We start from the raw sequence: 26,086 nt of genomic DNA, 5'->3' as shown, positions 1-26,086 counted from the left end.
ATAAATTGTATAATGATTGTACTGCAAATATTCAGCTGTGCTATTGCAGTGCCTGCATGTGGAAAATCAATTAAGTGAATCTATAATAATGCATATAGAGTTCTCTTTTTACAAACTAATGAGAGCATATTAGCTTTGGAGCAATGGGAAAATAAGTCATTTTGTTGTAGAATTGTTTGCTAGACATAAGAAGTAAGTGGTTACAAAGATAGACAATATTGTTTTTCTCCTGTCAAATATATGGTTAGAAAATATGAGTAGTCTGATTTTTTAAAAAAATAGGTATTATTATTATTTTAAAGATTTAATTTATTTATCTTTAGAGGGGAAGGGAAGGAGAGAGGGAGAGAAATGTCAATGTATGGTTGCTTCTCGTGTGTCCCCTGCTGGGAACTGGCCTGCAACCCAGGCATGTGCCCTGACTGGGAATCGAGCCACGATCCTCTGCTTCTCAGGCCTGTGCTCAATCCACTGAGCTACACCAGCCAGGGTGTACTCTGATTTTTAGAAAACATCAAGTGTGGGGTTCTCTTAGATCTTCTTATGCATATATTCAATACCAATTTTTAACTTGATATAAAAAGCATCTGGAGATTGCAGCCTAGGAACTATCTGGTATACAAGCAATCTGGCTATTTTTAGGTGTTCATTTATTCAACAAGATTCATTGAACAATTGCCATGTGCCAGGCACAGTCCTAGGCACTGGGGATACAAGGCCAGGGGAAGTTTCCTGCCCTCATGGTGCTTACATTCCAAAGAAACATGATAGGCACTAAACAAGCAAGTTAACTCATAGGAAATATCAGGTAGTGAGAAGTCCTAGGAAAACAAAGGAATTCAAGAGAGATGATCTAGTATGCAAAGAAGTAATTAGACAGTGGCAGATGTGATGAGTACTATAATGGAAAGAAGTAAGGTGAAAAGCTAAAACAAGGTGTGAGTGGGGCATAGCTTCCTGGGTTTGGGTATTCCAGGTACAGCCCACTGAGATTATCTTTGAGGTGAGGCCTGAAGGAAGGGAAACAGCATGCCATGCGGGGTCTGAAGGAAAGGCACTCCAGGTAGAATCTGTGAACAATGCAAAGGCTTGAAGAAGGTTGCAAGGATGTTGGAGAGGTGGGTAGAGACCAGATTAGTTGGAGTCAGGTGGGTCATGCTTAAACCTTAGGCTTTTATTCCAATGTAATCACTGGAGAAGTTTTAAGGAGATAGGAATCTGACTTCCATTTTCAGACTATGCTGGGTGTCTTGGGAAGAGTGGAATGGGGGGTGGGGTGGGGTAAAGGGAGGACAAGGAACAAATACAGAAGACAAATTAGGAGACTGTTGCCATAGTCCAGGTCTTCAGACAACTTTTGGAAACCCCGCTCCAGAGAATTCTGACTGTGGCTTCCACCACTATCTACAAAGGATTTCAAAGTTCCTAAAAAATGGGGCTATAAAGCAACTTGCCAAGAGGGCAAAATAATTCATATTTAAGTGACTTTCTAATAACACTTCAAAGAGGCAAGAAGACACATTTCACAAGTGGGACATTCTACAGGACAGGTGACCTGGTTTCATCAGCAGGTCAGTGGCATTAATAAAAATAGAGAAAGTGGTGATGATCACTTTAGGTTCAAAGAGACAGAAGAGGCATAACAACCAAATGCAACATACGAAGGTGTTAGAATCCTATTTTGAACCTGCCAGTAGGAAAGATTAAATTTGAAACAGTTGGGGGAATTTCTAATATGAACTGATTACTGGCTAATACCAGGGAATTATTGATAATTTTCTTAGCATGATAATGGCTAATGATTATGATAATGTAAGAAAATGTCTATACTTTTAAAGATGCATATTTAAGCATGTAGGGGTGAAACAACTCTACAATTGGCTTGACTTTGAGTTTGAATCACATTTTTTATTCTCTTGCATTAGAGAGGCCATTTTTATTTTCTTGAGGTTGAGTTACCTCTTTGTTTTCTTAACTTTGCATTGCCTTCTGCATTTATCTGGCTATGGGAACCGCAGTGCTTATGGAAAGTACTACATATGTCAGAACTGCAGTCTTTTATAGAGCTAATAAAAACAAAGTGGTGAGAAAAAAAGATGAACTGATTTCAAAGTTATTTGTAGATTCTTCCTAAAGCCTTAAAAAATGAGGGAGGAACCACTTACCATCATCTTTAGGGAAGTGTAAACATTCACATCTTTGTTATGAAAGTTGAGGTGGGTTTTAATTATTGGGTGGCCTTCTGTCCTGGGTATTTGATCTACGGGAACCAGAAGTCCCCAAAGCAGTGAAGGTGGCTTCCTCAATGGTTCTTCAGAATTCCTACTAATAAGGGTTTTTGTAGGTGATCTGCAATTTGCCCCTTTTCTCTGTATTCCCTTTGGAGAAATAGAGTAAATTTAGATGTTGAATTTTACATATAAGTGTCAAGTGGATTAGCCTCTTTTTGTTAACAAATGCTTTCACTGGATTGATTAAATATAACCCTGATTAAATATAACCCATAGTTAAGAGAAGAGATACAAAGATTCATCTGGAGCTCAGGTCTGTGCAACTGTAATTGTTTCCATTTAGAAAAAATCAAAGTCTATAATTATATATAGAGTAGTCCCTGCTTATCATTCAGGCCTATGTTCCAAATCCCTCAGTGGATGCCTGAAACTGTGGAGAGCACTGAAGCCTATATGTACTATGTTTTTTCCTACATATACACATCCTTGTAATGAAGTTTGATTTATAAATAGAAACATTAAGAAATTAACAACACTAGCTAATAATAAAATGGAATAATTATAACAATATATTAGTACTGCAATTAAAGTTATGTAAATGGGATCTCTCTCAACAAAGTAGCACAATTTTTTTTTCTTTCACAATTTCATGAATTGAAGATGCGTGCTTAGCATAGATTTGAGCAATCTCAACATACAGTGTTTTTTCTTTCCTTATTAAGTGGAGAGCTTTCACCTTTTCACCGAAGGGGAGCACTTTACGGCTTGTCTTTGGCACATCTGAATTGCCAGCATCACTACTCTTGCATTTGGGGCCATTTTGAAGTAAAATGAGGGTTATTTGAACGCAAGCACTATGATGCCGTGACAGTAAATCTGGTAACTCAGGTGGCTGCTGAGTGACTGATGGGCTGATGGTGTGTACAGCACGGAGCTGCTGGACACAGGAATGATTCATGTCCTAGGCAAGACTGAACTGGATGGCATGAGATTTCATCATGTTATGCAGAAGAGCTTGCAATTTAAAACTTATTACTGGAATTTCCCATTTAATATTTTCAGATCACAGTTGACTGCAGGTATCTGAAACCGCTGAAAGTGTATATATTTTTTGTTGTTAGGCAGATAGCGGTAGAGTGTTAAGTAGAACACTGAAAACAGTAAGTGAACAAAACAAAACAGCGTGTCCAAAACTTGAATATCTTGTCCTGAAAAGTGCAAAAATAGCACATATCTTCTTAAAGATGATTGAAAGTTATCCTTTCAAATGAATCCTGCATTATTCATAGGAACCTAAGAATCCTATCTCTATTTTCCTGTGTTCAATCTAAGATCTAATAATAGATGTTTTCCTAGAGGTATATTCATTCTTATTCTCTCATTCACATATTTTATTTTGATCTCTTGGGAGAGTCCTAATTATTCACATTTTTTTTTTTTTGCTTTTCTTTTCCTGAGTTCTCTGCTAGGCAGAGTTATTTGAGTTTCATAGACTTTCTGAGTTACAAAGGTTCTTCAAGGACATTGAGTTAACTTTCTGCTCAATGCTGGGAACCTCTCTTGGTAGTACCTGTCACAGGGGGTTAGTTTCTGCCTGAAGACCTCCTGTGTCAGAGAATTCACAGTTCATTCATCTTTAGGAAGCTTTCTTTATTCATATTCTAATATTTATTGAATCCTACTGCTAATATGTACCAAACATGTTGCAACACATAGTTATCTTTTTACATAGTTTTGTTCAATCACAACAACCTTCTCATTGCTAAATCCAACACATTATCTTTAATCTTCATCTTGTTGGACTTCTGCAGCATTTTATGCCATTATCCACTCCAATGATCTTGAAGTTCTCTCCTGTCTTGGTGTCTTGGACTTTCTCAGTTTTTCTCCTTTCCATGTGACTTTTTCTTCTCAGTCCTTATGTGAAGTTCTGTTCTTCTTTTTTTTTTTTTTTGTCTTTAGCACTTCATTGTGTTCACATGCTCTCCTTAGAATGTCTAATCCTTATCTAGAGCATTGTTTAAATAGCCCCAAGAATGTCACCATTCTTGACTTGTCTCCTAAACTCTGGTCCTTTGTATATAGCGGTGTCCTGGAATTTTCCGTTAGACTCCCATAGATACCTCAAATTCAGCATTTCCTAGTATGAGTGTGTAGCCATTTTTTAAGCAAAATTCCCCATTCTTAATTTGGTCATCAGAAATATGATCCATCAGCCCTGGCCAGCATGGCTCAGTGGGTTGGAGCATTGTCCTGCACTCAAAAAGTTGCGTGTTTGATTCCCAGTCAGGGCGCACACCCAGGTTGCAAGTTTGATCCCTGGTCTAGGCACATATGGTTGGCAAGCAGTCAATGTTTCTCTCTCGCATTAATGTTTTTTTTCTCCCCCTTCCTCTCTGTAAAAGCCATGAGAAAATATCCTTAGGTGAGAATTAAAAAGAAGGAAACAAAGAAGTATGGTCCATCCAAACAAAATTTTGATATTGTCTTCACTATCTCCCTTCCCCATCACCTAAATGTATCTAGAGTACCTTCACTCCTGAAGCCACTGCCTCCCATTACTCCTCATAGACACTGTCTCCTAACTCATCTTCCACTTACAGTCTTAGACCCCTTCAGCTCATCTCCACACTGCAGCCACCCTGGGGCCTTTCTAAAATGATCTCTGACCCCTAGGTTGAAACTCTCCATTGTCTCCACATTGCCTCCAGGATCAAACCCAAACTCCCAAGCTTTGTGTAAGAGGAAGTCCTTCGTGAAAGGACTCCCATTTCTAACTCAAACTTCACCTCTCTTCTGTACCCCTGTCCTCTATTCATTCCAAGTATTTGTTATCCTCCTACACACGTTGACTTCTACGTGTGCACTATTCCTTTTGCCAGGAACGTTTCTTGGATTATCGGATATTTCTCCTTGGGTAATACTCATTCCATTGCAATTTAACTTCCTGTGCCTAATGCCATCTGGTCTCTGAATTCCTGGTGATATGCATATAGAAGTATAAGTCAGGTTTCTCATCCCACTGCCTCTGCCAATATCTAGAACACGTAAAATTTTACTTACTAAGATCAACATTTTGGTTGCCCCTCTTTGAGCATGCTCTAAAACTTCTTAATGTTCCTATTCAAATATGGTATGTAGAAATTAACATAGTGATGTGTCTCACAGATTTTACTGAGGTTATTTATCCAATGGAAAAGGATATCTCTTTCTACCAATATAGTCCCAAACAATAGTCACTGCACTAACAGAATTCCTGCTGTATGGCAGATATGATACTACATATTGGTAATAATTGGTCAGAACAACTCTGTGTGGCAAATAATACCATCTCCATTTTATAGATTGGAAAGTTGAAGCATAGAGAGTTTGACGCTTACCAAGCAAAGACCAGGTGAAGTTGGAATTCAAACCCATATCCATGTGACTCCAAAATGTAGGCTATTCAGTGCTGCATTTGACATTTTTCAGTAATCTAATCAGATAGTTAAAACTTGTGAACTNCCTCTTTGAACATGCTCTAAAACTTCTTAATGTTCCTATTCAAATATGGTATATAGAAATTAACATAGTGATGTGTCTCACAGATTTTACTGAGGTTACTTATCCAATGGAAAAGGATACTTCTTTCTACCAATATAGTCCCAAACAATAGTCACTGCACTAACAGAATTCCTGCTGTATGGCAGATATGGTATTGGTAATAATTGGTCAGAACAACTCTGTGTGGCAAATAATACCATCTCCATTTTATAGATTGGAAAGTTGAAGCATAGAGAGTTTGACGCTTACCAAGCAAAGACCAGGTGAAGTTGGAATTCAAACCCATATCCATGTGACTCCAAAATGTAGGCTATTCAGTGCTGCATTTGACATTTTTCAGTAATCTAATCAGATAGTTAAAACTTGTGAACTTGAAGTCAATTAAATTCTACTCCTTCCCTTTTCTCCATTCTCCGTTTTCATGATTGTTTCATCTACATGCTAGATTCTGCATTTATACTGATAAAAATGCATACTGCTAGTTTGTTTTTATTACTGTTATTGTGATCTAATGGCATTGTAAACAAAGGAGATGAATTTATTTTAACATGACTCCGTTTTAGGGAGTGCAAGCTACTACATGCTAGGGGCCACTGACTTTTCCCTATGGCTTCTCATATCATTTGCTCCTAGACCCTTGCTGGAAGTGGCATCAGAACACTTGCTTTATTTATTGAAATATATCTACTTTTTCTCTTTGAAAGTCAGGACAAAATTTTTCCATCTTTTTTTTAGTGACATTTCTCTACTTCTCTGTGAATTTTTAAAGATTATGACAATGCATTCATTACTACTGCTTTTTTGTACCCTTCACTATCATGTCTTAGATTCTTTTTTTTTTAAGATTTTATTTTTTTATCTTTAGAGGGGAAGGGAAGGAGAGAAGGAGAGAAGCATCAATGTATGGTTGCCTCTTGTAAGTCACCTGCTGGGAACTGGCCTGCAACCCAGGCATGTGCCCTGACTGGGAATCGAACCACGATCTTGTGGTTTGCAGGCCTGCGCTCAACCCACTGAGCTATGCCAGCCAGGACTCTTCACTATCATGTCTTTGGTCTAGACACTTAGGTTCCTTTTTATGCCTCCTCAATCTTATGGTGTTAGAGAACATAGACTAAATGTGTTCCTAAGACACCAAGATGTCAGGTGTTCACATATGTAGGGAATTAAGTGGCATGTGAACAGTTCTACTCTGAAAATACTCCTTAGTGGTTTAGAGCCTCTTGAACAAAGTCACCATATATAATACAAACTACAGAGGTAGAGACAAAAAAACTGAAACATGCTCTTTGTGAATATTCAAAGGAAATTTTTTCAACTGCATTTTAGAAATGACCACAGTAGAGGTGTGCCATCAAATGCGGCATCCGATTCCCTCCAATGAAATGATGTGTCAAAAGGGCTACCCAAGTTTTCAAAAGTCATGGCACCGAGGCCGTACCATTCTAAAAGGTTGGGCAGAAGGAATCCCAGTGAGAGCACTTCTAAAAGCAGTGTTGGGGGGAGCTGTCAGGGGGCAACTTGCTGTTGGTCACCAGTGCTGCAGGAAAGAATCCCAAGGGCTGCAGGAGACCCATGAGGTGAGCACACTGGATCCAGGAAGACACCTCTTCCTTCTGAGTGTCCCTCCAGCTCCTCCTGCTGATGGCGACTGAGACTGGAGCAGATGGCAAGGAGAAATACTTAAGGGAGTCCACCTCCATTATTGCAGGGCACAAAGAAAGGGTGAATTGGGAGCTAAGAGGAGATAAATTGATCATTGAAATAAATGTTCCCTGGGGAAAAAATCTTTGTTGATATAAAGACATGAATTTCTAGAATTTAGGGACAGACAATAACTATATTTTTCTTCTACTTTCTAATGAACCACAGTTCATTGATTTAAAAAGATTTATTCACATTAAATGACTAAAGAATTGTGAAGGCCACTACATTCTATCCTAGAAAAACCAAATCAATTATAAGTCATAAATCCAAGTATAAATTGTATAGATGTAGAAAGACTATTAATGACAGCTTGGGGATGGTGCAGATAGTGGGTGGAGGGATTGAGCAAAAGTGGGAAAAGGAGTCATGGGCGTGGATCACAGTGTGGTGATTGTGGAGGGGGAGAGGGTAGAAGGGGACTAAGTGGTAGTAGAAAAATGCAATAAAGATTTTTTTAAAAGACTATAATGATTGCATGATCAATATTTGCAGAAATTGAGTTGAATTACATAATACTCTATATTACATAGCACTCCATTTTGGACTACTCTGTGTTTTGAAAATTTGTAGTTTTTTTTGTCAAATCCAATAAGCATGTTATACATTTCAAAGGTGAGAAGATGAACAGGTCAAGAACTTATCTTCTTGAGCTGGAAATGTTTCTGGGCATTCACTCATGAGTTAAAATGAGAACTCTATATAGTACCAGTCTTGATTTTAAGATACGAGATGATAGCTGTTTCCTCCTTCTGAAACACAGTGAAACTTTATACTGAAACTGGAGCATAACTCTACAATGGCTATTGATAACTATTTTAACACTGGTTATGACCTACACACTGTGTGGTAGAAAAATGGAAGTCACTTCAAATACTATCAGTGCTGAGAACCCAGTGAGCAAGGTGTTGAGTTGGTAGACATGATTTATAATCTTTTATTTTTGCATTTTTAAACATTGCTTTATTTTACAAATGAAAAGTCACATTCTGCTTAAAATTCCAAGACAAACAAAAGGAAGTAAGGAGACACAGATGAATAAGACCATCAGGAAACTCAAAGATAATTTATTTCTTCTAAAAATACTATTGGAAATTATGGGCAATATGCTTGTGTATGTGTGTGTGTGTGTATATATATATATATATATATATATATATATGTATATATATGCTAGAATAGTGAAGAGCAAAATTCAGATGATTTCTTGACTGTTTGCTCAGAGTTTCTATTGTAACTTTACCCTCCATATTCTTTATGTTTTCAGTGCTCCAAGGAAAAATCTGATGCAAAAATTTCAAGGAATTGTAGACATCACCTTTAAATTAATTATTCACAGCCATAATTTAAAGTTATATTTGATTGTCTGTTCCAGCACTGAGAGCTAAAATAAAGACTCATGTTTGTGGACTCAGATGTTCGAGACCAATAGCATCTGCTCCTGTTATGCACACCCACCTAACCTCGGATTCTCTCCTGAACTCCAGAACAAAAACCAGAGAAATAGGTGCAGGAGTTCTTCTTAAGCTCTTCTCCTTGCCTTGCCTTGTTTATAGTTCTGGGGCTGCCCAGACAACATGCTTGATGGTAACAGTAGTTAATAAGTCATGTTTGTCAGGGCAATTCTTTTTGTTCTTGTCATTCTGACTTCGGGGAGGGCAGCTGGCTACTATGTTGTGCTTATCATGCTTCCAGAGGTCCTATGGGTCTTGGCAACAATTGTTGGGCTTGGCAATAATTGTTGAGGCAATAAAATGCCACACACAGAACAAGGATGAAAAGGCCTGTTTGGGTTTCCATGTGATGGCTACTTCTTTCTTCGTTGGCCTTGCTCCAACACCTGATGGGTATTCCAGGATCCTAATCCTGTTCTGTCACTGTGGATCAGCACCCCAAGCAAAAAGCCCTGTGTTAAGATGAAAAGAATGACGTCTTTCTCTTCCTGAAGTTCAGGTCCTGACAATTTTACAGCATGTCCAGTAGAGTCTAAAACTCTTTCTAAGTGTAGGAATGATTCTTGTAGTCTTGCAGGCTCATCTTGCTGAGGTCCCCATTTAGAAATGTTTGAGCCTGGTTCTGTAGAACAGGAATTGAGAGAATGTTTTTCTAGGAGTCTTGCAGTTTCTGCAGAATGTCCTAGAGTGAGCAGGCTGCAGAATTGTACCTTGCTCCGTCTTCACATTGACAGTGAAGAACCTACATAGGTTCTTGTAGCACTACTCTATGTGGAGTCTTGCAAAGGCAGTACTGTGTGCCAGCATGCTAGTTGTGTGATGGTCTTTTTCTTTCTTTTTTCCCCCCGCTCTGAGTGCCAAAGAAAACTGAGTAAGTTAGAAATCTCCTAAAGTCAGTCCCATTGATGAGTAACTCAAAAGTTTCCCAAAATTTTAAGATTTATCTTCTCACTGCACAACCTGTTTGTCCTGGACACAATGATTGGCCTAGTCAGTCCCTAAGGATAAACCAAGCAAGAAATGTGGAGGAGGGAGAAGGAGCTCTTGCTGCTACAAATGATTGTATGCTATGGAGAAAGTAAGAGAAATGAGGGTGATGAGTCCTGCCGAAAACAGTCAACAGGTTGTTTTGGTCCAACTGATGCCAGAGGTGAGGCTTAGTTAGGAGCAGGGCCTTCTGGGAAGGCCTTCAGGTGTCCACTTCTGCCCCACTCTGAGTGAAGACCTCTTCACTTCGAAATCAGTTCTGTTTTTTTCCAACTGGGAGCCTCTTAGGGCAAGTGTGAACACTTGGTTTGAAGTGGATTCAACACTGATTCATTAAAATGAAGCCAGAACATATTCCCCATTACCTCTCTCACCCAGTTCTTTCCTCATAATTGATGTCTTTTAAAAATTATTTAAAATTTTTTGACTTTAAATAATTTTTTTATTTTTCAATCACAGTTGGTATTATATTAGTGTTAGGTATATGACCCCATGATTAGACATGTAACTTGCAAAGTGATCACGCTCATATATCTGGTACCCATCTGGCATCATACATAGTTATTACAATATTATTGACTATATACGTTATGTTGTACTTTAGATCCCTGTGACTATTCTGTACCTGCCAATTTGTATTTCTTAATCCCTTCACCTTTTTCATGTATTTCCCTGATTTCCTTCCAATCTTAAAGAAGACCCTTTAACATTTCTTGTAATGCTAGTTTGGTGGTAATGAACTTTGGCATTGGGAAGCTCTTTATCTGACTTTCAATTCTAAATAATAGCTTTGCTAGGTAGAGTGATTTTGATTATAGGTTCCTACTTTTCATTACTTTGAATATTTCTTCCAAATTACTTCTGGCCTGCAAATTTTCTGTAGAGAAACAGCTGACAATTTTATGAGGTCTTCCTTGTAAAAAAAACTGGCTGCTTTTCTCTCGCTGCTTTTAAAGTTCTTTCTTTGTCTTTAATAGTTTGCATTTTTAAATTATTATGTATCTTGTTGTGGGCCTCTTTGCACTAGTATTGTGTGGGGCTCTCTGCACTTCCTGAACTTGTATGTCTATTTCCTAAACCAGATTAAGGATGGTTTCTGTCATTATTTTTTTCACAAAGATTTTCAATGCCTTGCTCTCTCTCTTCTTTTCTGGCACCCCCATGATGTGAATGTGGTATGCTTGAGGTTGTCCCAGAAGCACCTTATACTCTTCCTTATTTTTAGATTATTTTTCTTTTTACTTTTCTGATTGGGTGGTTCCTTATCTTCCAACTCTCTGATTTGATCCTCTGCTTCATCTACCCTACTGTTGCTTCCCTGGAATGTAGTCTTCCTTTCAGTTATGTAATCTTCATTTCTGACTGGTTCTTTTGTGTGTGTGTTTTAGTTCCATTTTTATGCTTCTTATCTCTTTGTTGATGTTCTTACTAAGTCCATCTATTCTTCCCCTAAGTTCATGGAACATCCTTATAAGCAGAATTTTAAACTCTGCATCTTATAGATTGTTTGTCTGCATTTTGTTTAGATCTTTTTTTTGGAGTTTTATTCTGTTCTTTCATTTGGGATATATTTCTATGTCTCCTCATTTTTGCAGCCTTCCTGTGTTGGTTTCTGTATATTAAGTAGAGTTGCTATGTCTCCTGGCCTTTGTAGAGTGGCCTTATATAGAAGGTGTCCCATAGGGTCCAGTGGCACAGCCTCCCCATTCACCTGAGCTGGGCACTCTGGGTGTACCTCCCATGTGGTCTGTGTATACCATCCTGTTGTAGTAGAGTCTTGATTGCTTCTGGAATTCAAGGATTTACCCTCAGGCCAATTGGCTATTAGGACTGGCTGCAACCACCAGGAAGGATCAGCTGTCCAAGGGCCCTCCCCATGGAGCATGACTTACTTTAATGGTGCTCTGGTGCCCACTGAGTTCACCCTTTGAGTGTGTTACTTATAGAGGTGGCTCTGGGCACTCGGGAGGTGCAAGCTAAGGTCAGCCATGCCTAGCGTCACCCAGCATGAGCTACAAAGCTAGCTGCAGGTGGCTGGCCCCTGTGCTGGGCTTGGAGGTACTCTGGAAAGGTCCTGCTATGAACCAAGACCAGTTGCCACCAGCTAGCTCATCCCTAGTGCTAGGGCTGGAGTCACTTTGCAAGAGGTACAGGGCACACTGAGGCCAGATGCTGCTTGTTGGAAAAGTTTTAGGAAAGTCTGAAGCATGAATCAAGACAGACCTACATATGGAAAAGCCACTGAAAACAGCTTTGTTGGGGCTGCAGGTTGGATGGGGCCACAAGTTGGGTGGAGGGGATCTCAGGGAATCGCCAGGGTGGGGCTAATAGTTTAGCCAGGTTGACGGAGACTCAGATGTGGCACCTGCCTACTGGGTATGTGAGGTAGGGACTCAGAAAAGGAACAATGACCTCTGAAAGCACTCCGTCTGTGGGCAACCTGCCCCCCAGCTCTCGCCCTAATGCCAGGTGATTCAGTACCTCCTCCTATGTTCCTGGTGCCTTTCCAGCTATTGTCCCAGCACTAACCTCAGAGCATGTAAATCCAAGTAAACGCATGCATGGGCCCTTTAAGAGGAGTGCCTGGGACTCCAGAAGCCCTCAGTCTCAGCCACAATCCTTACCAGTTTTTAAAATTTTTTTAACAGGGAATTTTTTTAAAAAAAGATTTTATTTATTTATCTTTAGAGGGGAAGGGAAGGAGAGAGGGAGAGAAATGTCAATGTATGGTTGCCTTCTGTGTGTCCCCTGCTGGGAACTGGCCTGCAACCCAGGCATGTGCCCTGACTGGGAATCGAACCGTGATCCTTTGGTTTGCAGGCCCGCGCTCAATCCACTGAACTATACCAGCCAGGGTCCTTACCAGTTTTTACAGCCAGAAGTTACAGCACTGAAATCATGGGCTGAGGCACCTGGTATGAAGCTCAGACCCCTTGGTCCTCACAGGGGGCTTCCAGAGCCAAGATATCCCTCTCGACTTGTATTTACAACACACAGGTTTGGGACAAGCCAGTTTCACCTCTGCACCTCTCCTACCCATCTCAATGTGTCTTCTTATTTATATCCTTATCTGTAGGTCTTCTGTTCAGCTGGATTTTAGGTGGTTCTCAGTAATGGAGGTTCTGTAGTTTAGTGGTAATTTTGATGTGGTTTTGGGAGGATTTGCGTATCCCGTTTGCATATACTGCCATCTTGACTGGAATCTTACAGTCTTTTTTGAATTCAGTTCTGTATTTATAATTTATAACCCAGAACATAATGTCCCAAATCACCTGATTGTTGAGTACCAGTCTTGTGATCACATTTGGCATGCCCTAGGTTTTTGTCCAGTGAGGGTGAAGGGTGTAGTGGAAAAGATCTCCTTTTCTACATGACAATGGCTGGACTGAAGCCTGTCCCGGAATGTTACCCCATGTTTAACCAAATTGTGTCTCTCTGAAAGGAAAACAGGTTACTGGAGAAGAGGACTAGGCCATGACTATTTTATATCAAAGTTTCTCAAACATAGACGATGCACTACCCTCTTAAGGCTCAGCTGAGATGCTTCAGTCTTTTCTTTGATGGATTTAATCAGACTCTGAGCCTCCAAGCCCCCAGCTGATTCATGTCCTTGCTGAGGTTGAGACTGATTGTGATACTTGAGAGTTGGAAGTTGAGGTGATGCTTTTTTTCCCTCCAAAGCAGTGTTGGCTAGGGTCAGAGCAGAGCTAGTTAAGTGAAACTCAAGTGTGTCACTTACAGGTGGTAATCGAGGATTTTTCATTTGTCAGGTATAGCAGGTAACAGAAGACAACTTTCGCTACCTTGAGTAGAGAAGGAGTTATTGGAAGGTTAAAGTGGTGTTAGAAGTAACCTAAAGATTAGGGTTAAGGGGAGGAAGCAGGGCATCTCTGGGAATATGTGCATACAGGTCAATCCAGTAAGAACTGGAGTGAGTCTGCTTCAGACTTTGTGTTTATTCTTGATCTAGGTGCACCCAGCTGAGAAGAAAATTTCCCAAGGCCATTATCAGAAGTAAGGCATAATAGATGTCTATTCTGTCAAATTCTGACTTGTTATCAACATAGTACACACATGATAACTCTTAAAGAAAGTAGCTAAGACTTAATTGCATTTTAAGATTAATCTTAGGTTAACAAAACAATTTTCAAATGTTCTTAATCCTCAGCCTGAATATGCCAATATTTGCTTTTGGTACATTCCACCAAGCCTCAGAGAAATGAAAGAAGGGCCTGAGTTCTGGGCAAAACTTAATTCGGTAAGTAATAAGTAAATTGTATTTTTCTTTTTGATCCTATAAGTGATTCTGTATTTGCAAAAACATCTTGAAGAACTACAGAACTTGCTCCTAGTGTATTAAAAACTAATGAAACACCAAGCAGTTGTAAACATTGTTTACACTTAACAAATTAACGTACTTGACACACAAATCCAAAACAATTATGCTGTGTGCAAGATAGTCATAGAATTTATTCAAAGTTCTAATTTATAATATACTTCAGAAAGTGTGATCTGGTAATAGGATTAAGGTTATATGATGAGCTGCTTCTTTCATTTTTGCTACTATGTGACTGTGTGCATCTTCTCACTTGGAGAGAATGTTAAAGGTTTAAAGCTGGTACCCTTTGTGAGTTTGACACTCTGTGCTTTCCAACCAAAGGTCCTGCATCTTATGCCTGTTGGGCTTATGGGATAAAAAGAAGAGAGATGTTGGCAGTGGGTTTTAACTGATTATTGAACAAAATGTGCTTGGAAGTGTCTACACACAGCTGGTGAGGGCTGACAATCCAGAATGACAAAATGACAAGAAGCCCCAGACTCAAGAGACTTCTTGTGTCTCATCTGCACCTCCCCTCATATGACCCAGCCAATTAAATCCTGTCTCTAACCCAAATTTCTAGGACTATGAAGTTGTTTGCATCAACACTACTTGACCTCACTCCCCTGCTGTATGGACATAGAGTATATTGAAGTGAGACCCACTGGGAGTTCCCCTGAGGATTTTGTGGCTGTGACATGCAGAGTGAGAGTTCACGACAGTCAATGACAGGGAATTAGGTGATGCTCTATGCCTTGTGTCTTCCCTCTCAAGCACAGCTAGCTCCTTGACCCTGGTTAGTACAAACTCTGCCTTGCAGACCCCTCCCTACCTTCAGTGGTTTACAGTCAATGGTTCTCTATTGCCCTTGAGAAGAAAAGGAAGAACCTCCCAGTCAGGCAAGCATTGAACATTTACTGAGCGCTCACTCTGCTGCGTACTGGAGATACAAACACCAAAAAAGATTTGGTCCCTGCCCATAGGAAGCTCATATTTGGAAAGAGAAGTGAGTGTAGAGATAATCACAGGGTGCTAAGTAGGTGCCTTCAGGGAGATAAACCCCGTTTGTCATGCAAACAGAGGAAAAGTGTATCTATCCTAGTGTGAGACACTGCAGCCAAGTCTTGAACAATAAGTAGATGTCAGTCAGGGGACAACCGTAAAGAAGTGGATTCAAGGAAGACTGCTGGCATCTTGACCTTGAGTCTTAAGAGAGGACACTGTGGTTTGAAGACCGCACAGATGCAGAGGGTCAGTGGTGGGAGGTGACAGAGAGCACAGGCAGAAGGTAGGTCATGAGGTCCTTGTCCTCCATGACAAGGAGCTTGGAATTTGTGCCTCATTAGAAGGAAGAGGGAAGACCATGGTCATTAAGCTGCAGCCACTTATAACCTTACCTACAGCCTCTCCTTTTAGCCTCAGGCCATCTTTTATTTAGGTCTCATTAAGCCTCCCGCACTGTAGTGTAACATACACCCAATATGGTAATATCCGCCTCTTGTCGAACCTGAGATCAGGCAGCAGAGACGAGGAGAGACTGCAGTGGTGTCATCTGTGCCTCATGGTGGACAAGCCCTTCCTTACCCAGTTTAGGCCGTTAATAGTCCTTGGGATTTGTCTTGCATTGTTGTCACACATTGCAAATAGGAAAGTGCTAAAGAATACATTTCGGATGGTAAGTAACCCATCAAAAGAAATAAGAACTGAACTATGTGAGAATGGAATGGTGAGGTTTCTAGGGACACTACCCACTTTGATGGAATGCAGCTGACATTGTTTGGTGGAGTGGGGGGAATGGTTGCTTAGAGTTGAGAAGGAAATGGTGGCCATTTTTCTCACATTTCAATAGTTAAGAAAAGTAACTAAGATTGTGATACTTGTATTTTACTGAGAGTATTGTTGCACAAACATGGACCGTGATAACCAAGGAGTCTTATCATATGTGGAAATATTTTTGGCTCACTATTTAAAGAAATATTTACATTATCTGTGATCAGAAAATTTGAAATTAAGGATGGATATAGAAACTAAAATCTGATAAGTCAGCATGGGGTACACTGTTCTTTTTCACTGAAAATTGACTATAAATCAGGACATTCTCTTCTATTCCCCAGTATTTTCCAGGATTGATTCTTTTATAGTTGATATCTACGATTTCCTATCCCTTCATTGCAAAATGCTTTCCTGCCTTTTAGAACCATGATTTTCTCATCGAGAGTAATATCATACTATTTAAATTCTTATAGTTGCTTCTGGTTAGTAAAAGTACACTACAGACAAGTTATCATTGCTTCTCTGATTCTCTGTTCCCTTTTCTTTCTCTTTGTGTCGGCGTGCGTGAATGAAGTTGGCCAGGAAGGGAGTCACACATATCTGTTGTTGATCTGTGTGGCTTTATGCTTACTGTAGTGTGAGAATGCAGTGTGCGATTTATAACCTGGAGCACACTTAAAGCACACTTGAAATTTATTTCAGGGTTTATCTTGGGTGGAGAATCACAAACAAATAAATAAACCGAATAAGGCATCACCCCTTCGATTCAGCCTGGTGTCGGGTTGAGCTGTCGGATTTCACAATCAATAGTGTGATAAGTCTTCCCTTTGACAGCAGGCAGGGAGAGGGATTATCTGGTAATGAATGTGGCATTTCAGAATGTGTAAGCACGAAGATGTGAATTGTGTGTGCTTGTGTATGTGTGCGCATACATGTGAGGCTATTTTTGAGAACACAATCATTCTGCAGTCTAATAGCACTATGACAGTCATTCGATGACACTGTGTTCCATCACTGGGTCCCGGTGACTTCTCTTTTTAAGATGGCTTCCGTCAAATGCTCTTCTTTCTGATTCATTCAGGCATTGCAGGATTCTAGGTCTTCGTTAGCTCCCTGCCCAGATTGTATCGGCCTCTTTTCTGGTCTCTGCCTCCTGCCATCTCCTTTTCCCATTTGTTTTCCCACTCTCTGTGCATTCACACCTCCAGCTCTGCTTCATCATGTCACTGTCCTGCTGGAAGCCTCTGAACAGCTTCCTATTCTCTGCAGCAGCTGATTTCTACCCTGGATACCTAATGACCACTGTTTAGAATAAATATTGTTAATGTTTCCCTTACTTTCCTAATATGAAACCAATAAAAACTGTGACTTCCCTACCTGTAACATTGCAAAATGCAATGGAAGGCCTTGCATGTAATAAGAAGGAGAAATAAGTTAGTTTATAATAAAGATGTGTATGTCATTACATAAATGACACGAGGAAGGGATATGATTCTCACACATACTCTTAGAATCACAGTATATCTAAATAACAGAAATGGTGTGGTATTAACAATATAATTTTTTAAAATGGTGTACAAACCTTGGTAGAGCTCTGTAGAAAACATTTCCCCCTTGGTTTACATGGCAGCAGAAAACTTAGTATTTATTAAAAGTGGGCACAGAATTTTTTGCATTAGAATGTAAAGTAGAGTTAGGTTCCAGGCTTGGGTAGTGTAACCCAAGGCTTCTCTTCTCATGCATTTCCAGTAGGGCGTTTGGAAGTTGTACAAGGCACAGGGCAGTCCTTCGTTGCTCAAGACTCTTCTGCACATTGCAGGGCAGCTAGCGTCTCTGGTTCCCACTCACAAAACACCAGTAGCCATCCCCAAACACTGTGAAACAAAGACATCTGCCCACAATTCCAAAACACTCCCTAATGTGATAGTACCATTCCCATGAGACTGACTGGTCTGTAGGATAAAATCTAGTCCCATTTGCCTGGCATCCAAAGGCCTCAACTCAGGTATCTTCCACTCAATCTCTTGTGGCTTCCATGGCTGAAACCCCTGAACCTATAAAACAGGCCAGAGGACTTTCACCAGATTTCCTGCTAGTTAGGAAACTGGTTAGGAACTAGGTGATGGATAGCTTCTGTTCTTCAAATTGGCAAATTACTGTGGTTTTAATGTTAATTCCTACTGTTGGCAAAAATGTTATGGGACTCATTATAACTGTTAATGGGCACATAAATCTGTACAAATTTTCTGAAGACCAACTTTATAAAACATATCAAATATCTTAATTTGGCATATATTTTCTTTTAGAGCTTCTACTTTCAGAAATGTATAATTTTGAAATCATCACGGAATTATGGGGACTAAATTGCCACTCAGAAGTTCCTAAACATTATTTAAAATAGCAAAACATGTAAACGTTTACATATTCAACCATGGGAAAACGTTAAATTTTAATACATAACTTTGTTCAAATTTTAAATATATAGACAATTAAAATTCTGTTCCAAAATAACATGTTCATAATTTACTATTAATTTAAAAATGAGTTATAAAGCAACCACTATAGTTTGATAATAATTTTGAAAAATTATGTTTATGTATAGATACTTATATATGAGGGGCCCTCAGAAAATAAAATTGATTTCTAAAAATCGTGTATTTACTCTTACATACACCGTCACCTCAGTCACCTCAAAGACTTACGCTCCATTTGATGCAATACACCTATCAAGACGTTTTCTCCACTACTCGGAACAGTTTTTGAACCCATTGATTTTGATGCCTTTTAGTGCTTGTGCTTTTTATTTGTTTGTTTGTTTGTTTCACCTGTTCCACATTGGCAAAATATTTCCCCGTGAGGCCTTTTTTTCATCTGGGTAAACAAAAAAGTCACTCAGGTTGAGGCTGGGTGAACAGGGAGTGGGGGCATGGGGATTGTGTGGTTTTTGGTCAAAAACTGCTGAACACTCAGCATGGCGTGGGCAGGTGCACTGATAAATCACCCATCATGAAATGGGCAAACGTGTTGAAAGAGTCTTCAGAGAAAATTCACGGAAGCTGAACGCAGCAATGCCAGCTGGTACACTGATACAGATGGGTTCCCGGAACGGAGGGGCTCTCCTTCCAGAAGTTAATTCTGGTTTTTTCGGGTCCCCTTTCCTGCACATAAAATATTGTATATATGTTTAGATAAGAGGTAGTCAATAGGCTCCAAAATATATTAGAGATAGAGTTCATTTTCCTTTCTTTTGTAGTTCTAATTTCTTCACTTTCCACAATCAATGTATATTGCTTTTGTGAGAATAATAATGGTAATAAACCAAAGTACAGAGTAACTGGCCTATAGAAGCCATAGGCTTCTTTTTTCTTTTTTTTCCAAATTATTCTTTTTTTTCTTATTACAGTTGTCCCACTATGCCCTCCTTCGTCCAGCCCCTCCCCCACAGCCCATCCCCACCCTGTTGTCTGTGTCCGTGGGTCCTTCATACGTGTTCTTTGACTGGTCCCTCCCCCTTCTTTCCAGTGCTTATCTAGACAAGGGCTTTGACTGCATGTTCCTAAGAGTGAATTTACCCCACTACGTGTGTTACTTTATCAATATATAGTGTATACATTTTAAAAATACACAAAGTAATTTTTATAAGGGTGGATTTTAAAATGTTAAACAACTCTTAAGGGAGCTTTGAGTCGTTTCTTCTTATATCATAGGGGGCAGTTTTGTTTGGGGATCATGACTGTACAATGTTCAATCAATGAGTTAGCAAACTATTTTCTCTTGTGACTTTTTCCCAGACATGGAGTATAATTTATCTTTTCTTCCCATCTCTCTTTCTCCCTCCTTCCTAAAATTTCCACGCTGTCTGCACTGATCTTGAATTCAGAGGCATTCCCCCTGCGGGTCTGTGGCGAGACCTTTGACAGGCCCCCCAGGGCTCCCTGAAAGCTTCCAGCACTGTACCGGGGTCATGTTTTGCTCTCTAAAGTGACTTCCTGAAATAAGTTCATGTGTTTGTTTCTTCTGAAGCCTCACCCCCCCTCACCCCAGCGATCAGACAGAGATAGAGGACGAGGAAGCTGGGGGCGGATTGCAAAGACGAACGGGAAAGCGCTAAGACCCAGGGTTAGAATAGAAAATTCCATCGGTTTGTTTCATCTCATCATTTCTCAGTGGCGTGAAGCAGGCGATTTCCTCTGTTGTTGACATTTCATAAACAATTCTACATTATGCCAACAAAAATTCACATTCTTAAAAGTAATTAACGAGTTTTCTTTTTGTACTCCTGCATGGTCATCTCAAGTTTATGTTTTATTGGCTGACCTGCAGATTTGCGGCCAGCGGTCGTCATTCATAACAGGCTCCTCTCTCCTCAGCAGTAGAAGACGAATGAATCTTTGAGAACCTACTCGATAGATAGGCTTGCTGTTTTATTGCTTACTTGGCATATACTTGACATGGTATTCCAGATATCTTTGGAGAGAATGTGGTATTCTTGGCAGGCTTCTGATTAACAGCAGTTGACGATGAGATGGCATAAACCGAGGAGGTCCCTTGGAGGAGCCCCTCAGGGAAGCCATCTTAACCGGCCACTCCCTGGGATGGTAGGTCGGGCTCCAGCACCCCTTGCTATGCTGTATTTATTTCTGTTGCGCGTGTGCATGTGTGTGTGTGCTCACACGTGTGCATCGGGACGTATACACATTTTGAGAGCCTCTGTGTCTTTCTGAGGATTCTGATTCTGATTTCCTTTTCATCGCCATCTGTGCCATTGGCATACCCAGCTCCTCATTTTGGGATTACAAACTAAAAACACTCATTTCTTTAAAAGTGCAACAGTTTTTTTTTTCTAATTTTTAAAGATGAGTTTCTTTTTAACTCTGTGATACAGATTTTATAGTATGTTCTTCAAAACTCCTGTTTCCAAGGGGATATCCCTCCCTTTTTTAAAGTGGCACTATCTTTAAAATTTATATTTAAGGAAAATCTAATGTAGAAGTGCCTTTCAAGTAAAATGTTTCTAAATGTGACTTGAGCGGCTCTCCTTCTGACAGTGGCTGGGATGTAGATGCTGAAAATGCTTAACAAACGCACTTCCTGTCTTGTAGACACTGTATCATTCTCTTTCCTCAAACCTTTAAGCTCTGAGAGAAAATGGTATGAAGTATTGTCTCAGGTAAGAGGTGCTATTACCTACAATTTGTCAGCTATTCTAATAGCTGTAATCAGTTTCTTCGTGTTTCGTTCTGCATTTAAGGGTCCAGGACCCACGGCCTCCTTCAGAAACCAGCAGAGGAAACTGGGGCGTCTCTTCTGCTCAAGGGCGCGGGATACTCTGGATGCTTTATGGCTTTCACGCTCATCTCTCATCCCCGGTTGTGTAGTCATTGTCTTTCTAGAGAGCTTCGCTGCATTGGGTTTATAAAACTTCAACCAGCGAAGGTTTCCAGCAGCGTTCTTGTTGGATATGCATGTACAGCGGCCAAGTCCATGAGTTCTTTTTATTAAGCAATGAATTTAGATGCATACCATAAAAATTCCGACTTGTTATTAATTAATTAATTAATAGTGCTTTTTGGTTTTTAAACATTTTCAGGGACTTAGATAGGAATTGTCCTGGGTAGCAACTTCAAAGCCCCAGGAAAAGCAGATAAGTACAGGTGTCCTTATTACAAAATTATTTTATTCTTTCCTTCGATGTTCTCGCCCAAGGTTAACAGAGTCCCTTCTCTTTTTTTCTGTTGGGCCTTTTTTCTTTAACTGTAAGTTCTGAGCTTGGCCCATCTGCGTATCTATCAAAAATGAAAATTGGGTAAAATGAAACTAGGTGTCTCTGTGGGCTGACCCAGGGCTCCCGGGCCTGAGGTCCGGACAGGACTGGTTCGGAAAGAGGAGGGTCATGTGTGTGGCTTCCTGAAGCTGACACGGCTGTAACTCTTATTCACTGGTGACAGGGCGACCCATTGGCCACTCTAGATGGCACCAAAGGAAACTAAGGAATTGAGGCCAAAGAAGACAACTGCTTTCCACAATGTCTGTATTTCGCAAATGCCATTTTGCTCCTTGGGTTTACTGTTTATGACGCAAGCCCCGGTGCACTTCGCTCCATGCCAGGAGTCCAGCCGGCCTTGTCACCAACATCTGCACATGTGACCTGAATTTTCCAGTCCTCGATTACCTGTTTCTGTTCAGGTGTCAGAAGACATTGCTGGAAATGAGAGTGTGTCCCTTTTTTGTCTTTATTTCTCCATGATTTCATTCCCTGGCCTGTTATCAGCTGCTTGGAATGCCCGGGTTCTTTGTTATCTAGACCCGCCCCCCCCAATAAAAACCTCACTGTTCTGTGCTGCCAGACTTATAAAAGGGAGATTTTTAAGAACTCTAATATTGTGGCAAATGCGGCCACACGATTAGGACACATGGGAGTACTCCGTTCTTGTGTTCTCTCCTTTCTCGTCCCTAGAATTAGACAGGGCCTCTGGGCTCCGTGCCTCTCTTGAGCACGTCTCGTGAAGACATCTGTCTCCCCAGTTTTTCTAACAGCATCAGCTGGCCAAAGATGAGAGGAAGGCAAGGGGTTTGAGGGCAGTGGGGAGACGAGCTGAGAGGGGTGCAGGAGGGTGGGTGCAAGAGTTCCACAGCTAGGACTGACTTCGTGTCCCTTCTTTGAGTGCCCAAAGGAGGTGTGTGCGCACACACGTGTGTGTGTGGGGGTGTGCACATGCTTGTATATTCCAGATATGGGACTCTGCCCATTCTTAATAGGCAAGGACACCTCACAGTCACGGCATATCAGGGGATCCTGTTGGTTCGGATCATGAGCATTTCAGATATTGGGCCTACGTGTTAGTGCTGGCCAAGACTCCCAGAACCTCTCCCAGACACTCTGGGGCTGGGGGAGCCGCAACAATGACTCAGAGGGACTCTTAACCTGGCCTCAGAGGAACAGTGGCTTGAGGTTGGATTTAATGTTATTTAAAGGTTATAAGGTACTTTTGTATTCTTGCACACCTTAGTTTATGGAGCAAAATTTGTACCTATAACACAGCTATTAAGGAAATTGCTCTGGATTAGATGCAGCATTCATTGTTGCACAACAAAGACTGAACCCTGTGCTGAAGGAAAGCACTTGTGGTTTTTGTAGATCTCAGTCCATTTACCAGTGGCAAACCTGCCCCCTGGTGGCACTTTTGCTCATTTTTCCTGTTCTAGCTGGGAACTGACACTAAATGCTGACGAATAAATGCTGTTATGAAATGTTACAGAATTACAACGTCCCTGGTGTCAGGGCTGCCGGATTCTGTGTCAAACCAAGAAACACTTGCCAGAGTAAGAATTTCTTTGGGATCAAATTGGTCTTTGTCTTCACGCCAAACGTGTCTCTGTCTCTTTCGTCGTCTTTATTCTGGAGGGAGAATGTCCCTTGTCTCCGCAGCAGCGCCTTCTGTGTTTACCTTCCAGTGGCCTGCCCGGATCTGCGTGCATCCTACTCGGGTCTCACCACTGTCTTCTCTCCCTCCTCCTCCCCCCTCTGTCCTCTCCTTCCTTCCCTCTCCCTCCCCTTCCCACACCTTCACTTTTCACCTCTGCCACAGTGCTCCCCCTCAGCTGATGGACACACTCAGGCTCTGACAATCTTAAAGGAAATATTTCATGACTTTCTTTGAATATTGCTTCGCCTCAAGCTACCTCTGTTTTTGTCTTCATCCCCTTGGACTCAATTTCTGAAAAGAAAATCTTAAAATGCCTTCCCCTGTCTAACCGTCTATGTTGTTGGGTGATAAAGTCACGCCCTTACTTTTTGGCGTTCCTGTTGTTTCATTTCACCGTTGCAAACAAAAGTGGATGAATATCTTCATGCTCGCCTGCCCTCGTGCTTTCATTACTTCCAGAGGATAAGGCGTTAGGGAGGTAATTCCTGATTATGAAAACCAATATGGTTTTGAGCCCGACTCCGGCTAAGTAGTGGGATGTTACTGATTGTCAAGGAGGTTGTATCCATTCCCAGGGCCGCCAGGGAGGAATGGGTATGCAGGTTTCAACCCAACTGTGGCAATGCCGGGTGATGCCAGCTTGGGAGGAAATATTATTTAGAAAGGTGAACAATCTTAAGGTTGCTGTACTTGCATTGTATTAATTGTCGGTGAGTTGAACAACTTATTATTTTTTTCTTGGTTGCCTGTGTTCCTCTGTGTGTTCATTATTTTCTTCCATATCTTCCATATTTATATTTTGAGGTCTGATGTTTTCCTTATAAATTTGAATGAGGATATATAGAGAGAGAGTTTGAGTTTTAAAGCCCTTTTTGTCAGGTGGAATGCAAATATTGCCCTAAGTATAATGTCCTTTTTATTTCAGTCTTGCTGTTTGTTTATTGTACAAAAGTTCTGAATTTTTTATGTATTCAAATCTGTCAGCCTTTTCCTTCATGATTTATTCCACTGCTTCAAAGCTGAAGTTGCTGTGCTTTAGCAAATCTGATAAGCATGCCAGTCCATCTCCTGCTGGTTTTCTGTAAATTCAATTTTTTTGTATTTAACTCCTTAATCCATATGGGGGTTATTTCTGTGTACAGTGTAAAGACATAGATCTAACCTGACTGGGTCCCTAAATTATTATCCAGTTATTATAATTGGATTTATGAAATAATTGCTCCTAACATTTTTTATTATGAGACGCTTGTGTTATTATGTTATATATTTTTAAAAACACTTTATTTATTCTATTTCTGGATTTTTCGATCTGTCCTATTGATCTGTGTTTCTGTGTTTTGTGCCAGGACCAAAAGGTTTCAAGTGGAATTGCTTTATAATTGATGCTCAAAGCTGCTAAAACTCTATCCTTCTGGGTTTTTTTAAACAGCATTCTTTACTATTATATTTTAAATTTTTTCATATGTATTTCAGAACTTTTTTACTTAAAAAAGACACCTTGTTAAGATATTTATTGGAGTTTCTTTAAATGCCTGGATCTGGAGTTAAATAAATAACACCTTTGGTGCTCGCTGGCTGTGTGACTACGAACGAGTTATTTAAACTCTGTTTGCCTCCTCTTTTTATCAATAACATGGAGATAACAAAAGTACCTACTTTAGAGGGTTTTGACGGAGATTGCATAGCGTAATCCAGGTGGAGGATCAGACGCAGAGTAAGTGCTCATGAAACATTAGCGTTCATTATTATCAATCCTGTTACCTCGTATTTGAAGGGCTATGTGAGCCTCAGATGTCTTTCTCATGTCTTTTTGTTTGCTCTCCTCCAAATTACCTCATCCACTATTACAATGACAAACTTTCTAAAATACACGCTCGATCCTGTCACTCCATGGTTCCCTTTGTCCTAAAGGAAAGAGTCCATCCTCACTCAGGGACTGCATGATCACCCAGTGTCCCCCAGCCTCTGGCTGTGTCCAGCTAACCCTCGCCCGACTGAGCCGCCTACTCCCATCTTTACTTGGAAAGCCAGCCTGCCACTGTCTTCAAACACGTTCCCTTGCCAGGAAGAAAAGCTCAGGTTCAGTTCCTGGCTTCATCACCTCTTCGGGGTGCATCGCTTTGGCAAAGTACTTCACCACCCCGTGTCTCAGTTTGCTCACCCATCAAATCACTGTGATATGTTATGGATTTGCACACAGTGTGTAAGATAGTGCATGTAAGCCATCTTGCAGGGTGCTGATGTGGGGCCCCTTTCTCAAAAATTATTAAGAATTTCAAGACAGTGACAGCAGAGCATTAAACCAAGCAGGCTGCCAGCCCTACTCAGAGTTTAATAACGGAGATGAGTGTTTGTACTTTTGCCTCCTTGCATGTCTTCCCATCGCTCTCTTTGTCTCCAGTGTCCTGCTACATGTCCTTCCACTTCTGCATCCATTATGGCTTGCCTCCCCTGCACTTCCCCCCAGGAGGCACCAACGATATGTGTTTGTTTCCTTCCTAAAGAAGATGGCTATGACCCTGTCTTCTCTAGGCCACACACAGCTTTCAACCTAGTATATAGGGGAGTCTTGTGTCCGACTCCACCTTCAAATTAGGCTGTGAACCTCTCACCGTGCCCAGGAAGCATTTCCAGACACTTGAGTATGCG

The 26,086-nt window shown here is 40.7% G+C and overlaps 1 protein-coding gene across 1 annotated transcript in view; it reads left to right on the top strand.

Annotated features, from left to right (window-relative positions):
* GADL1 (glutamate decarboxylase like 1) overlaps nucleotides 1–26,086 on the top strand; it is a 164,263-nt gene that overhangs the window by 98,567 nt on the left and 39,610 nt on the right. Inside the window, exon 14 of the mRNA XM_037070782.1 lies at nucleotides 14,088–14,177. Within this exon, the coding sequence (XP_036926677.1) occupies nucleotides 14,088–14,177 (90 nt within the window). The remainder of the gene's footprint in view (nucleotides 1–14,087; nucleotides 14,178–26,086) is intronic.

The sequence above is a fragment of the Sturnira hondurensis genome, unplaced genomic scaffold, assembly GCF_014824575.4.
Source record: "Sturnira hondurensis isolate 20B ecotype Veracruz unplaced genomic scaffold, ASM1482457v3 Scaffold0019006, whole genome shotgun sequence".
Lineage (NCBI taxonomy): Eukaryota > Metazoa > Chordata > Mammalia > Chiroptera > Phyllostomidae > Sturnira > Sturnira hondurensis.
The sequence above is the reverse complement of the archived record's forward strand: the minus strand, read 5'-3'. Positions and strand labels throughout refer to the sequence as shown.